Source organism: Kogia breviceps, chromosome 3 (genome assembly GCF_026419965.1).
Source record: "Kogia breviceps isolate mKogBre1 chromosome 3, mKogBre1 haplotype 1, whole genome shotgun sequence".
In the NCBI taxonomy this organism is placed as follows: Eukaryota; Metazoa; Chordata; class Mammalia; order Artiodactyla; family Physeteridae; genus Kogia; species Kogia breviceps.
In genome coordinates, this window is record NC_081312.1 from 47,842,264 (window position 1) to 47,857,218 (window position 14,955).

Sequence of the window (14,955 nt, forward strand, 5' to 3'; positions counted from 1 at the left end):
TCTCCATTTTGAAATGGCGAGATTGCTAACAACATCTAAAAGCTGCCTTCTGTAAATGAAAGTATGAGAAAAGGATGAAAATGTAATGTGAATTCCTGGAAGGATCATGTAGTAAAAACTTTTGAGGACTGTTGTGGGCTGAATCGTGTCCCCCCACAAACTTATATGTTAAAGTCCTCACTGCCACCACCGCAGAATGTGATCGTATGTCTAGGTAGGACCTTTAAAGAGATGATTAAGTTAAATGAGGCCATTAGGGTTGGCCCCAATCTAATCTGACTAGTGTCCACATAAGAGGAGGAAATTTGGACACACAAAGAGACATCAGGGATACATATGCACAGAGTAAAGACCATGTGAGGCCATAGTAAGAAGGTGGCCAAGGCAAGCCAAGGAGAGAGGCCTCAGAAGAAACAAAACCTGCTGACATTTTGATCTTGGACTTCTACCCTCCAGAACTGCAAGAAGATAAGTTTCTTTTATTTTAACTACCAAGAATGTGGTATTTTGTGGGACTTCCCTGGTGGCGCAGTAGTTAAGAATCTGCCTGCCAGTGCAGGCGACACGGGTTCTATCACTGGTCCAGGAAGATCCCACTTGCTGTGGAGCAACTAAGCCCTTGCGCCACAACTACTGAGCCTGTGCTCTAGGACCCGTGAATAGATGCTGAGCCCACGTGCCACAACTACTGAAGCCTGCATGCCTAGAGCCCTGCTCCGCAGCAGGAGAAGCCTCTGCAATGAGAAGCCCGTGCACCACAACGAAGAGTAGCTCCCACTCACTGCAACTAGAGAAAGCCCACGCACAGCAATGAAGACCCAGTGCAGCCAAAAATAAATAAATAAGCAAACAAATAAAATAACATTTTTAAAAAGCCAATGTATTTCCCAAAGGCAGTAATAAATACTATCTTTAAAAATAAAAATAATAATGTGGTATTTTGTTATGGTAGCTCTAGCAGACTGATAGAAGGCCAGTAAACCACTTATTCAACTTTACAGTTACACTAATGAAGAAATAAGAATATATATGCAGTCTTATGGTCTTGTTTCTTGAATCAAACGAAGCAAAAAGTATTTAAGGTATAATTATATTGCCCAGAGTTTCTTACCCCTATGAAATTGATTTAAACTTGGTGAGTCATAAATCTTAACAGTAGCTCTTGCCTAAACATAATTTAGTATTTTAGTGTAATTGTTACTTTCAGATGGAATCCCCGGTATGTTTTGAGGTATAGGTATTTCTTTCATAAGACAGAATTTTTTATGATTGCTAGCAAGTATTTAAATTTTGCAATTATAACATTTGTAGCTAAGCTAAATGATGATTAGGATAATGACTGTTTAGTTACCTTTGTCCTACAGTATTCCTCCAGATTATAGTTCCTTTCTAGTGAATGAGCAAGTCTTCAGGTATTAGAATGGAAGGTAGCATTTTGTTATCTAGTTCCTAATTTACTACCGTTCATTCCATTTACCAATTAAACGTTATTATTTTCATGCATAATGTTTTTCTTATCACCCACATTTTGAGAAAGTCAGTTTGTTACTTTTAGTATTGATTTTTATTATGAATTATCTCAAGTATATACAAAAGTCTAGATTATATAACCACCAGTCAGTACTCCCCCTTGCTTAGCTTTTTAAGCATTACAGATATAATAAGAATCTCTGCAACTTCTCCCATTCCCTTTTCTTCAGTCCGAAAGTAATCACTCTCTTAGATTTGCTGTTTATTCCCATATATTTTTTAGATTATTAGATTAGTGTTCACATTGACATTTTTTGGTCTGTTTTAATAACTTTATAGTGCCATTCTGTTGCCATTCTGTGCCTTCTGCAATTTGCTTTCTGGTTCAGTTTAGGATTTTGAGATTTATCCATGCTGACACATGTAACTCCAGCTACTTGTCTTCTCTGTATATAATAATATTCCACTGCGTGAATTTACCACAGTTTGTTTTCCTCTTTGGACACGTAGAATGTTTGCAGCCTTTTGCTATTATAAACAGTGCTGTAATAAAAAATTTTCTTTACATCTCCATGTACAAATGTGCCAGAATTTCTGTAGAGTATATACCTAGGAATGGAACTGTTTCTCTGATTACCAGTGAATCTGAGCATATTTCATGTTATAGTTTTATTGACTATTTGGATTTCCTGTTCTGTGGAAATCTTGTTATATCAGAGGCCAGTCAGGAGACAGAAACCACACAGTAATTTCAACAGAGAAAGTGTAACATGAAGAATTATTAAGAGAGGAATGAAGTCACAGGACAAGGAGAACTCTATGAAACATACAGGAATAGCAGATGCAGGTAGCAGCCACCATCCCTAGGACTGAGATAGAGCACTCAAGGAAGAGACTATTTCCTCTCAGTACTGAGATTCTGACCCAGAGAGTGTGACAGTAGTCACTGAGGTGCTACCCCTCTGAGGCTGCTGGAAATCTGCCCTCTGGAGTGCTGGGGGGAAGACTTCCACAGGAACTCACCACAGGCTGCCTGAGGGGGTGTGGAAGAAGTATTTCAAGGGGAGGTGCCTGGCAGGTGACATTCCACAGTGAAACTGCCTGCAGGGTTGTGGTCCTGGGCAAAGCTGCCCATGGGAGGGTGCCACTGCTGTTAGCACCTGGGCACTAAAAAATAAAATTCACACCCTGCAAGAATTCAATAAGGTGAGCACACGGGAACCGGAGAGAAACCCCTTCCTTCCTCTCCCATTATAAAGGACAGTTTGAAAAAATAAATAAATAAATAAAGGACAGTTTGGTAGAAGTAATTCAGCAAAATGTTAGCCACATAATGGGTTAAGTGGGCCTCTGTGGGGCTGATCTAGAACCCTAGCCACCATTTATAGCATTAATTCTATGAGAAGTATATTCAGAGTACTAGAAAATAAATACTAGGTATTAAGTATTTTTCTTAATCTTCCACCTCTTTTCTATCCTCCTTGTCTCTCATATCTCCTTCCCCTTTTCTTATATCTTCTAATTTTCATATATCTCATTCTTTCTTATTTCTTCTTCCTCTGAATAGCAATACTCCACCAGTCCTATTTTCCGTTAACTCTGTGACTTCCTCCATCTTTTAAGCCCTCTGTGGTCAGATGTGCTCTGTAAGTTTCTAGAGCAGTGAATTATAGGCATGCTTTGTACCTGAGCGTGTAAAGCTGTAAGGGCATAGTGAAGCTGGAGGGAAAGTGTCAAGACTTTCTCTCTATACATATCATACATTGCAAAGTACAATATGGGTTGAAATAGTTCTTGTAAATAGTCCTTTAGAAATCTTATAATAGTTCCCTCTGCCTTCTGGTATAAGTCTAGCTTCTTAATATATAAAATCTTTTTTTTTTTTTTTTTTACTATGTATGTATGTATGTATGTATTTGTTTTTGGCTGTGCCAGGTCTTAGTTGCAGCATGCGGGATCTCTGTTGCGGCATGCAGGATCTTTTTTAGTTGTGGCATGTGAGATCTTTAGTGTGGCATGTGAACTCTTAGTTGCAGCATGTGAAATCTGGTTCCCCAACCAGGGATCGAACCTGGGCTCCCAGCATTGGGAGTGTGGAGTCTTAGCCACCGGACCACCAGGGAAGTCCCAATACATAAAATCCTTTTTCCCAGAATTCCCCTACCCACACATAAGAGATCCACTCAGGCTTTTGCTTAAATGAAGGAAGTGTTCATAGTGGAAAGTGGACCTTGTAATTGTTTTCTAGTCAAGGAGAACCCACATTTTTCTTTTGATTCCAGTAAAGGCCCACCTTTTATCATGATTTGCCTAAGAGTTTTAATTAGGATAATAACTTGGTTGTTTTCTTCCAGGCAGGTGGTAATGATAAGTACTAGTCTTTATATTAAGTTTAAATTGACTTTCAATGAGTGTTTTATAAATGAAACGTAATTCTTTGTTACTCTAGTTCCAGCATATTAATTTAATCCATTAGCCCTTTGAAAAATTTGTCTCTAGTCCCTGTCTACATACTCTGTTGTATAACAGATGTATCCCGATCTTTCCATTCCATAAAAGTGAGGTGACATTTCAAATATATATCTCTGCAAGTCCCTATCAGCATGAGATTCTGTTGCGTATGATTTTTAAAAGCCAGAATAACAGTGGCTTTAAACACAAAAGGGCCTATTTCTCTGTACCTAAAGGAAATATGGATGTCTAGAGTTCAGGGCTATGTGACAGCCCCACTATAATCAGGGACAGAGGCTCCTTCTGTTATTCAGCGTTCCATTCTTTGTAAGTGACTTGATCTAAGAGAGTTTCAGGAGCTCAAGACATAGGTAGCAGAAAACAAAGAGGGGAAGGTCAAAGAGCTGTACCACCAGTAATTTCTGCTGTATCCTATTACCCAGGTTCAATCACATGACCAAACCTAGCTGCCCAACGAGACCAGAATTGTCTTTTTACTGAACATATTACTGCCCTGAATAAATTGGTATTCTGCTATAAGGAGTAGGAGGAGGATAGATACAGGATGGGCATCTAGCAGTTTCTTCCAAAATATGTGATCTTTATTTTTGCTGAATGTATTAGGATTCTCCTGAGAATAACAGAGATTATAAGGAATTGGTTCACGCAGGTTTGGAGGTTGGCAAGTCAAAAATTTACAGAGATGTCCCAGTTCAAATCCAAAGGCCAGCTGGCTACTCTTAGAGCTAGGAAGAGCCAGTGTCCCTGTTCAAATCACCAAGCAAGAAGAGCTTAATATTCCAGTTTGAAGGCTGTTGACAGAATTCCTTCTTATCTGAGGGAGGGTTAGCCTTTTCTTCTATTCAGGCCTTCAACTGATTGGATGAGGCCCACCCACATTATGGAGGGCAGTCTTCTTTCCTCAGTCTATGGATTTAAATGTTAATCTCATCCAAAAACAACTACACATTGACATGTACACACTGCTATATTTAGAATAAATAACAAGGACCTACTACTGTATAGCACAGGGAACTGTGCTGAATATTCTGTAATAACCTAAATGGGAAAAGAATTTGAAAAAAGAAGATACATGTATATGTATAACTGAATCACCTTGCTCTACACTTGAAACTAACACAACAGTGCTAATCAAATGTACTCCAGTATAAAATAAAAATAAACAAATCAATAAATAAAAACAAAACAAACAGAAACCGTCTCACAGAAGCACCCAGAATGTTTGACCAAATATCTTGATACCCTGTGACTCAGTCAAGTTGATACATAAGATTAACCACTCTGCATATAAAATGAAAACATGTATATTATCGACATGTCAAACATTATAGATATTTATAATATGGAAACAGAAAGATCCTTATAGTCCCATGTCCCTGAGATATCTGTTAATAATAGCTTAGTGTATTTTTCTCCACTTATTTTCAGTACATATATATACTTTTATAAATCAGGATTATACTATTTATACATATATATGCACATGCACAAATATATATACATGTAGTATTATGATTTAATTTTTTCATTTCTATTTTAGACATTATTCCATGTCTTCTGAGCATTATTTCACTATGGATTATTATCCATTCATTCATATTTTGATTTATTTAATGAATATTTTTAACACCTGCTGTGTGCCAAGCATCATTTACATAGTCAATCATCTATTGGTAGAAATATAGGTCATTTTGTTTGTTTGTTTTTATTTGTTTTCTATTGTAAAATGAGATAAACATCTTTGTACTGTATCTTTAGGCATTTTTGCAAGAGTTCTTATAAAGTGTATTTCTAGAATTGGTCTGTAAAAGATAGAAGTGTTTTTAACTTTTAAAAGATACTGTTAGGCCAGTTTCTCAGCCTCCGCACAGTTGACATTTGGGGCCAGACAATTCATTGTTGCTGGGAGGGGTGATGTGGGGTGGGGGGAGCCGTCTTGTGCACTGTAGGATGTTTGGCAACATCCCTGGCCTAGATGCCAGCAGCACCACCACCCCAAACCCTGATGAGTGAGAGATGAATCTGAGGGTGACTTAGGCAATAAAATGAATAATCTTCAGTGTGTGTCCAGCTATAGTTGTAAGACACATGTAAGGAGGAGACATGTTGGATGACTCCCAGATTTCTGTCTTGGGTGACCAGCTAAATACTGTAAGCACACCACTTGCCATGATAGAGAATACAGGTGGAGTAACAGGTTTGTGTTCTGTTTTGTTTCTTCCAGGAACCTAATGCTCCATGGCTATTTGTGATTCTGGTAACTATTGATCTTTCTACTAGGAGATGTTCAGTTGGCAGTTGAATGTTTGGATGTAGAGTTCAAGACAGAGGCCTGAACCAAAATGATGTAGTACTTAACCGCATACTGCTGGAATTTAAAGCTTAGGTGTAAAGCTCCCAAGACATCTCTCCAGAGAATATATACTTAGATTTATTTGGTTGGCCAAAAAGTGCCTTCGGTTTTTAAGTTAAAATAAAAGACACATTTTTAATTTTCACCAAGAAATTTATTGAAGAACATATTCACCCTTTTCTTCCACTGCCTTCTGCCATTTTTCAGGCAACCACATAAATCCATCTTCCCAAAATTTTTATCTTTTTGAGAAAAAAAGGATTCCGAGGTGCCTTTTATAGTCTTCCAGGGAATTGAAATTTTTTCCATTAAGAGAATTGTTTTAAAATTTATTTATTTTTGGCTGCATTGGGTCTTCATTGCCGTGCACAGGCCTCTCACTGCGGTGGCCCCTCCTGTTGCGGAGCACGGGCTCCAGGTGCGCAGGCTTCAGCAGTTGTGTCACGTGGGCTCAGTAGTTGTGGCGCATGGGCTGAGCCACTTCACAGCGTGTGGGATCCTCCCAGACCAGGTCTCAAACCCGTTTCTCCCACATTGTCAGGTGGATTCCTAACCACTGCACCACCAAGGAAGCCCAAGAGAATTTTGTAAAGACCTAAATAAATGGAAATCCGGAGGTGCAATATCTGGTGAATACAGCAGATGAATCGGAACTTCCCAACCAAGCTGTAACAGTTTTTGCCTGGTCATCAAAGAAACATGCAGTCTTGCATTATCTTGATGGAAGATTATGTGTTTTCTGTTGACTAATTCTGGATGCTTTTCATCAAGTGCTGCCTTCAGCTGGTGTAATTGGGACAGTACTTGTTGGAATTAATCGCTTGGTTTTCCAGAAGGAGCTCATAATAGAGGACTCCCTTGCAATCCCACCATATACGCAACATCACCCTCTTTGGATGCAGACTGGCCTTTGGTGTGGTGGATGGTGGTTCATTTCGCTTGCCCCATGGTCTCTTCCATTCCACATTATTGTATAGTATCCACTTTTCATCACCTGTCACAATTTGTTTATAAAATGGAACGTTTTCATTACGTTTACGTAGAGAATTGCATGCAGAAATACAGTCAAGAAGGTTGTTTTTTGGGCTTCCCTGGTGGCGCAGTGGTTGAGAATCTGCCTGCCGATGCGGGGGACGCGGGTTCGTGCCCCGGTCCGGGAAGATCCCACAAGCTGTGGAGCGGCTGGGCCCATGAGCCATGGCTGCTGAGCCTGCGCGTCGGGAGCCTGTGCTCCGCAGCGGGAGAGGCCACAGCAGTGAGAGGCCCGCGTACAGCAAAAAAAAAAAAAAAAAAAAAAAACCCAAAACAAGGTTGGGTTTTTTTTTTTTTGCTTAACTTATGTGGAACCCAAACAGCAAAGTGATTAACATAACCAAGCTGGTGCAAATGATTTTCAGCGTTTGATTTGGATATTTTGAGTATGTCAGGTATCTCCCTCGTGGTATAACATTGATTGTTCTCAATTAATGTCTTGATTTGATTGCTATCAACTTAAACTGAGCTACCCGACCGTGAAGCATCATCCGTAGAAAAATCTCCAGCACGAAACTTCTCAAAGCACTTTTGACTCGTTCGATCAGTCACAGCACCTTCTCCATAGGTTGCACAAATCTTTGCATTTCAGTTGCATTTTTACCTTTCTTGAACTAATAAAGCATAGTATGCTGAAAATGTTGCTTTCTTCAGTCTTCAATATTAAAATAGCTATACAAAAATTCACCAGTTTTGATAAGTTTTTATAAATGCACGCTTATATGACAGCTGTCACATACAATCTAACAAAATTGTTTTGAATGAAGTTAAAGACGAAGTGCTACTAGAGCCATCTTATGAAAACGAATGAACTTTTTGTCCAACCCAATATTAGGCTCGAGAGGAAAAGATTTGAGAGTGTAGATGTGTGCTAAAACTTGTTTTACTCTTTTTAACTCTGCTTTTTACTTCCATGGTTTTTATGGGGAGGCATGTTTGCCTCTGGTTTGTAAGTCTCATAATAGCCTGGCAATGTAAAATTTCCCAAATTATTTATTTAAAAACTACGAACACAACTAACTAGCCTGTATTTCTTGGGGAGAGAGATAAAAAGGGACCTTTTCCTGTTTGAGAATGTAGGTTGCATTGTGTGGTAGAAAGAGTTTGAGTGAACTTTGGAGTCAACTTTGGTTGGAATCTTGGTTCTCATAATACTTGTTTGCCTCTAGACAAATTATTTAGGTTCACTAAGAGTCATTTTACTCATTTGTAAAACTGGGCAAGTCATAGCTATCTTTAAGATTACTGTTAAGATCAAATGAGATGAGCTTTTGGATGTGGAGGATAATGGCAGCTGTCCAAATCTAAATCTCTCCACACATTCTCCCCAAAAGCCACATATGCATAAACCATACATAGCTGACACCTTTAGCATTACTACAAGAGAGACAATACCACAAATTTTAAATTACTTGTAAGTAAAGAAACAGCAAATTACAATAGCTCTTGTTACTGCTATAAACCTCTGAATCTGGAAACTGGGGCAGGGAGAGGCTTAAGAGACAGTGAAAAAAGAGAGGAGATTAGAGGTTAAAATGAAGCACAAAAGCACCCTCAGAAAGAAAATGTCCTCCACACAACTGGCAAAATACGAACACAGGCTAGTGACTTGGTAATTCATAGCACTAACTGTAGGGAGGGTGTGTGAAAGTGAGAGAGACCAGAAGTAGTAACATCAGAGAAACATTGCTGGTAGGAGAGGAGAAGGAGAAAGGATACTGCCCCTTGGAGCCATGGCAATAAGAGGAAAGAAGAAGTAAGGAGAAAATGAAGGGTTCTTGAGAAGTGAAAGAAGAACAAGGCACACCAGTCCAGTCTTCAGTCACCACTACCACCACTGCCATCACCATAACATCCATCCATTAAAGGAGCTGCTGTTAATAATCTGCAGCAGCAGACACTCTGGAACTAAGAAGTCCATCCATAAAATGCTCATGAACAGAAATAAATCAAACACCATTCAAAGCTACTCAAAGAGGAATACAGAAAATGTGAGATCAGTACATTTCCACTGATTATAGTTCTTCCCCCAAAAGCAAACACAAAACAAAGAGAAACTGTATTGTAACACTCCAACCAAATATTCTCAAACAAACCTAGGGACATACTAATAGGGGCATTGATGAAAGGAATGTTGATGTAAGGGGCACTGATGAAAGGAAGGAAAACAACCAAAAGAATGAAAATGAGATGCAGAAAGAAGTAAAAAGTTTCAGAGAGAACGTGGTTGAAATGCAATACAGGCAAAGGAAGACCCAACATACTTATAATGGAGTCTCTGAAGAAGAAATCAGTGGAACAGAACTAATCCAACGAAACTTTTCAGAAATAAGAGGAAAACTGAAATCTACAAATTAAAAGGACCCACCTTGACAAATTGATTCAGAACAGTGAACTCTGAGTCATAAACGGTTAGAATGTAAAGACTAGTAAAACTGTTAGATTTTAAAGGCAAATTTTTTTCTGGACCTCCTGGTGGGGGAAAAACATCACATTACTAATTTAAAAAATTAGGCTTACATCAGACTTCTCTAGAATGATATACAAAGGAAGGCTACAGTAGAGCATTTTTTAAAACTCAAGGAAACAAAAGTTCAAGCTAGCCAACCTGTCCTTCAAGTATCAAGGCTATAGATAAGCAGTTTTGAACATGAAAGAATTTAGGAAATCTTTAGTGAGAATTTAATATATTGTAGATCCAAGACTAAAACAGTGGTGGGGACATGGGTGTAATTGTTATATGTAAGTGAGTAGAGAGAGAAAGGGAAAAATAGCATTAGATCATTTTCTATTATATAAGTAATAAGTGGGAATTTTGGATACCACTTAAAATGGACAGACCAGGTAATAAAAGTTTAAATAAACAAAAAAGAGACTTAAGACACTGTAAAATACATTCATACTCACACATGCATGTGTGAAGGTAACCCCTAGAACCAAAAATGCAAATATTCCTAAATACCAAAAGAATTTTTTTGAAAAGCAAAATCATCAACTAGAGAGAGTAAGTAAAATCATCAACTAGAGAGAGTAAGAATAATAAAAATAGTAATTATGGAAAAAGAGTTCAAACATATTAGTTATATCAATAAGCATAAATGGGCTTAACTCACCTATTAAAAGAAAAAGATTTTAAATGGCTTCATAAAGCAAAACCCAATTCTGTGCTGTATACAAGAGACACATCTAAAACGGAGAAAAAGGTTAAAAATAAAGGGATGTACAAAAACATCACAGGCAAATGGAAGCAATAAGAAAGCAGGGGTTGTAATCTTGATAGACAAAGTAGAATCTAGCACACACGCAAAAAATCATCAAACACAACAGAGTGTACTTTATAATGTTAAAACCCAAAATTCTCAACGAATTTATATTTTTGAGTATCCACCAAATAACACAGCAAACATCTGACTATAGCAGAATTGGTAAAGCAGAATAAAGGATAATGCAAGAAGAATTAGAAACACATAATAGGAGACTTTGAATACATCACAGTACAAGTCTGGTACAAGATTTTTCAGGATCATCTAGTAAATTTTCTGTTTCAAACCAGTAATTGGCCATTTCTTTAAGGAAATGGTATGTAGAAATCATGATCTTTATATCAGGAGTGCTCACTTATACAGGGTTGGTCTTTATTTCTAGACCTTTTTGGCACACAGAGCTTAGGATAATTTTTTTAATAGAAAATATACATCATTATTTCATGCTGACATTTCTAACTGAAATTTTAAATACAGATTTATTTCTTTGATTTTTATATTTGTATCTCTTTTTACCTGTGCTAAAAAATCTGGTTTCTAATGATATTAATTTATTCTAATGATGAATAAAATTAATATATTCATCTTAATCTACAGTTTCAAATTAACAATACCAATATTATTACAATTATAACAGCGTAGCTACTGTAAAAGGTTTAAGATATGTTTGCAGTTCTTTTTGTACATGGGGTATATCCTAATATGTATATACAAATTACTGTGTTTTGAATCCTCTTGAAATAACTTCTCAATATGTGGTTAAACCACCAACTCTGTATAGTAAGGTTCATTTTTTTTTCATTTTGCTTTTTATTTTTAGGGTTTTGTTGTTTCAATTTTATTTTTGCTTTGTGGGTTTTTTAAAAAAAATTTTTAAAGGATTCAAGATAATTTAGCTAACAGTTGTGGTTTATAAATAGCAAATAAAAGTCTTAGGTTTGTGGGACACTGTTTAATCAAAGAAATGTTCAATTTTTCAAAGAAATTTTTTCTCAATTTTTTTCTGAAATGGATGAGGAATTTACTGAAATTAAAAGTTTCACTTGGGCTTCCCTGGTGGCGCAGTGGTTGAGAGTCCGCCTGCTGATGCAGGGGACACGGGTTCGTGCCCCGGTCCGGGGAGATCCCACATGCCATGGAGCGGCTGGGCCCATGAGCCATGGCTGCTGAGCCTGCGTGTCCGGAGCCTGTGCTCCGCAAAGGGAGAGGCCACAACAGTGAGAGGCCCGCGTATCGCCAAAAAAAAAAAAGGAAAAAAAAAAGTTTCACTTATTCCTATATACTCTCTGGGAGCCCTTGACCTCCAAGGCAGCCCTAAAAAATGTACCACACTATGACAATACACATTATTTCTAAACTACTTGTGGAAATTTATCTCAGTATTTTCTAAGACATTGGAACTCTCACTGGAGTCTTGCATGAAGTTTGTCAACCCCTTAGCCTACTAATTTTGGTTACCGGGGCCTCGGTTACATAAGTAACACTCCTCTCCCTTTCTAATACCAAAGTACCTTTTACATGTAATATTTAATACAAGTAAAATTATATGTTGTAAACAAAATTATATACTGTGACTTGATGTCTGAAATTTAAAACTTTAAATGATTCTATTGGATCACGAAAGTCTGTTTTTGCCACAGCAGTAGCAAAATATAAAATTGTAGTTACTATTTCACTTCCTGAGAGGATGGATCCTAAAACGTATAATTCTGTGATTTCCCTTTTCAGAGTCCGATAAAATACCAGTAATGCGTGGACAGTGGTTTATTGATGGTACTTGGCAGCCGCTAGAAGAAGAAGAAAGTAACTTAATTGAGCAAGAACATCTTAGCTGTTTTAGAGGTCAGCAGATGCAGGAAAGTTTTGATATTGAAGTGTCAAAACCCATAGATGGAAAAGATGGTAAGACCAATTAATATATTTAATATGTTTTGTGAACCAAGTAAGTTGTTGATAAAGTTTAGAGTGGTTCCTAAGTTTGAAATAATTCAGAAGTGTTAGAATTTATACAATTTGATTATTTCAAACATTTGATTATTATTTTAGAATTTAAAACTGCTGTAAATTTCTGAACTATTTCCATTTTTATTTTACTTAATATGTGTTTTCACTGACATGACACATGATTTACTATAAATGTACAAATTGTTACAATGTGCTCTCTGAATTAGTCCTTTTGAGTAGCTTTTTAGTCATCAAAGAAAATTGAACTTATAGAAAATCCCTTGTCATTATATCAAAAGAGCAGTTTTGCTAATATTTTAATGTTGGTTCTTTTCCTGAAGTTTAAAAAAACTTTAATTTCTTTTGTGTAAGTCCCTTTTAGGTGTCTCCATATTGATAACTGTATCAACTTTTAATTTGAAACAATCTGCTCCTTATATTTCCTTATTCAGCATTTGGATATTTTTTCTTTCAATAGTTTAAAATACTTATATACTAGCCAAGATTGCCATGTTTCATTATGTGTCTGATCTTGAGTAAAATTCAAAATGTGTGGTAAAGTTAAAAATACTTCTGTTGTTCCATTTACTGCAGGCAGTGGGATCACCTATTCTGGTGAGTATAACAGTACAGGGAGATTCGAACTTGTGGATTTCTCTAATTTTTTTTTTTCCTAAAAATGTTTCTTCATCCATGCTTGCCTTTATTTGGGAAGTTTCTTGGCAAGCCCTACTTAACCTAGTGAATTAAACTATGAATTAAGTGATTTTTTTCCTTCTCCTTGTAAAACATCTATAAAGCAGAAAAACTCAATATTGATCAAGTAATTCACAGAATGCAGCTTGGAAAAAATGAATTATGTAGTTGGAAGCAATTGATTATATAACATAATTAATTACAAAACAATCAGCTTTAAATTGGCTTTTTTCCCCCTTATTGTTAATAACATTCCAAGTCTTTTCTCTCTCCTATTTCTTACTCTTTTATCTCTCTCTGAACACACACACAAGCAGGGAAACTGTATACTTTAGCTTATACCAAGTAAAAATATCTTTTGTACCTTTAAAAGTCTGCATAATTGAGGAAAATGGTGGGTTCTAAATAAATTGGTAATTAAATCTAAGAAATGTCTATTATGTGCCAGATACCATATCCTAGGAATTTTAAATATTTCATTTTGCTAATCCCTAGAGTCAACTATGTTCTTGTTACACTGTGAAATTCAAGCTCAAGGTTCTTACATATCAATATACAAAGAACAGTTCAGTATCTATAAAGCAGAGCTGTATCTATATTCCTACTGATTGCCATAAAGACAATACTCTGGTTAAAGCACAGATAGCAAATTTTGTATATCTCTGATCTTTTATTAGTGACTGAAATATTTTGGAACCTCTCATCACCACTATCAAAATAATCACAAAAGCCTACTTCATAGTATTTGAAGGACTGAACTCTTTTCAAAATTTCATTCCTATTGGGAAAGGCTGAGTTCTGGATTTTTTCCTTTCTATTAATTTTCCTTAAGTCTTGCCTCAAAACTGGCAGTTCGGGCTTCCCTGGTGGCGCAGTGGTTGAGAGTCCGCCTGCTGATGCAGGGGACACGGGTTTGTGCCTCGGTCCGGGAAGATCCCACATGCTGCGTAGCGGCTGGGCCCGTGAGCCGTGGCCGCTGAGCCACACGCCCGGAGCCTGTGCTCCGCCACGGGAGAGGCCACAACAGTGAGAGGCCCGCGTACCGCAAAAAAAAAACAACTGGCAGTTCACCTTAAAAAACCCAGTTTATCCACCCAAATTCTTTACAATTAATGCATGGAAAGAAACCAAGAGCTTGGAGGAGGAAAAAGATGAGTATGAAAAATAAAAATATAAGTATATTGTCTCCTTTCTCTTACTGTGTTCAAAGCATTTCTTTTCCACTTGCTAAGTCTCCCTGTGGAAGTTAGTCATCAGCTGTGTTTCATCTCTAGATCCCATCTACTTGGAATCTGAAATGTTAAATGGAGCAGCATACTTCAGTTTTCTTCAAAGTGCCCTAATTTTATGATCCAGTCACTTAAATAAGTCTGATAAAAGAACATAGTTTGTATGAGTAGATTTTTCAGTATATCTTTTGAGTCTGTGTCAATTCTTGAGTATCAGTCTAGGATAATATAGTATTATTTTTTGCTAGCTTTTTTTTTTTTTTTTTTTTTTTTTTTTTTTTTTTTGCTAGCTTTAAAGATACACATTGGTAAAATTCTAATTAGTAATAACAGAAAATTGTTAAACTGTTAGAACACTTTTGTATTGTAATCTTTCAAAATGATGATCTTTAGAGGTTCATTGGAAGAAAAATTGATTTTTTAAATATACTGTGACATAAAACATCAACATGTTTTGTTATCAACAAAGATTATAAATTCACTTCAGTATATATAC

At 36.8% G+C, this 14,955-nt stretch overlaps 1 protein-coding gene across 7 annotated transcripts in view; it reads left to right on the forward strand.

Moving 5' to 3' along the window:
* The window catches only part of DDHD1 (DDHD domain containing 1), a 90,824-nt gene that overhangs the window by 25,399 nt on the left and 50,470 nt on the right, over window positions 1-14,955 (forward strand). For 4 of the 7 annotated variants that reach the window (XM_067028462.1, XM_059056359.2, XM_067028461.1 and 1 more), the window contains exons 2-3: window positions 12,319-12,492; window positions 13,129-13,149. In XM_067028462.1, coding sequence (XP_066884563.1) covers window positions 12,319-12,492; window positions 13,129-13,149 — 195 coding nt within the window. The remainder of the gene's footprint in view (window positions 1-12,318; window positions 12,493-13,128; window positions 13,150-14,955) is intronic. The other 3 variants (XM_059056360.2, XM_059056355.2, XM_059056358.2) reach the window with 1 other exon arrangement.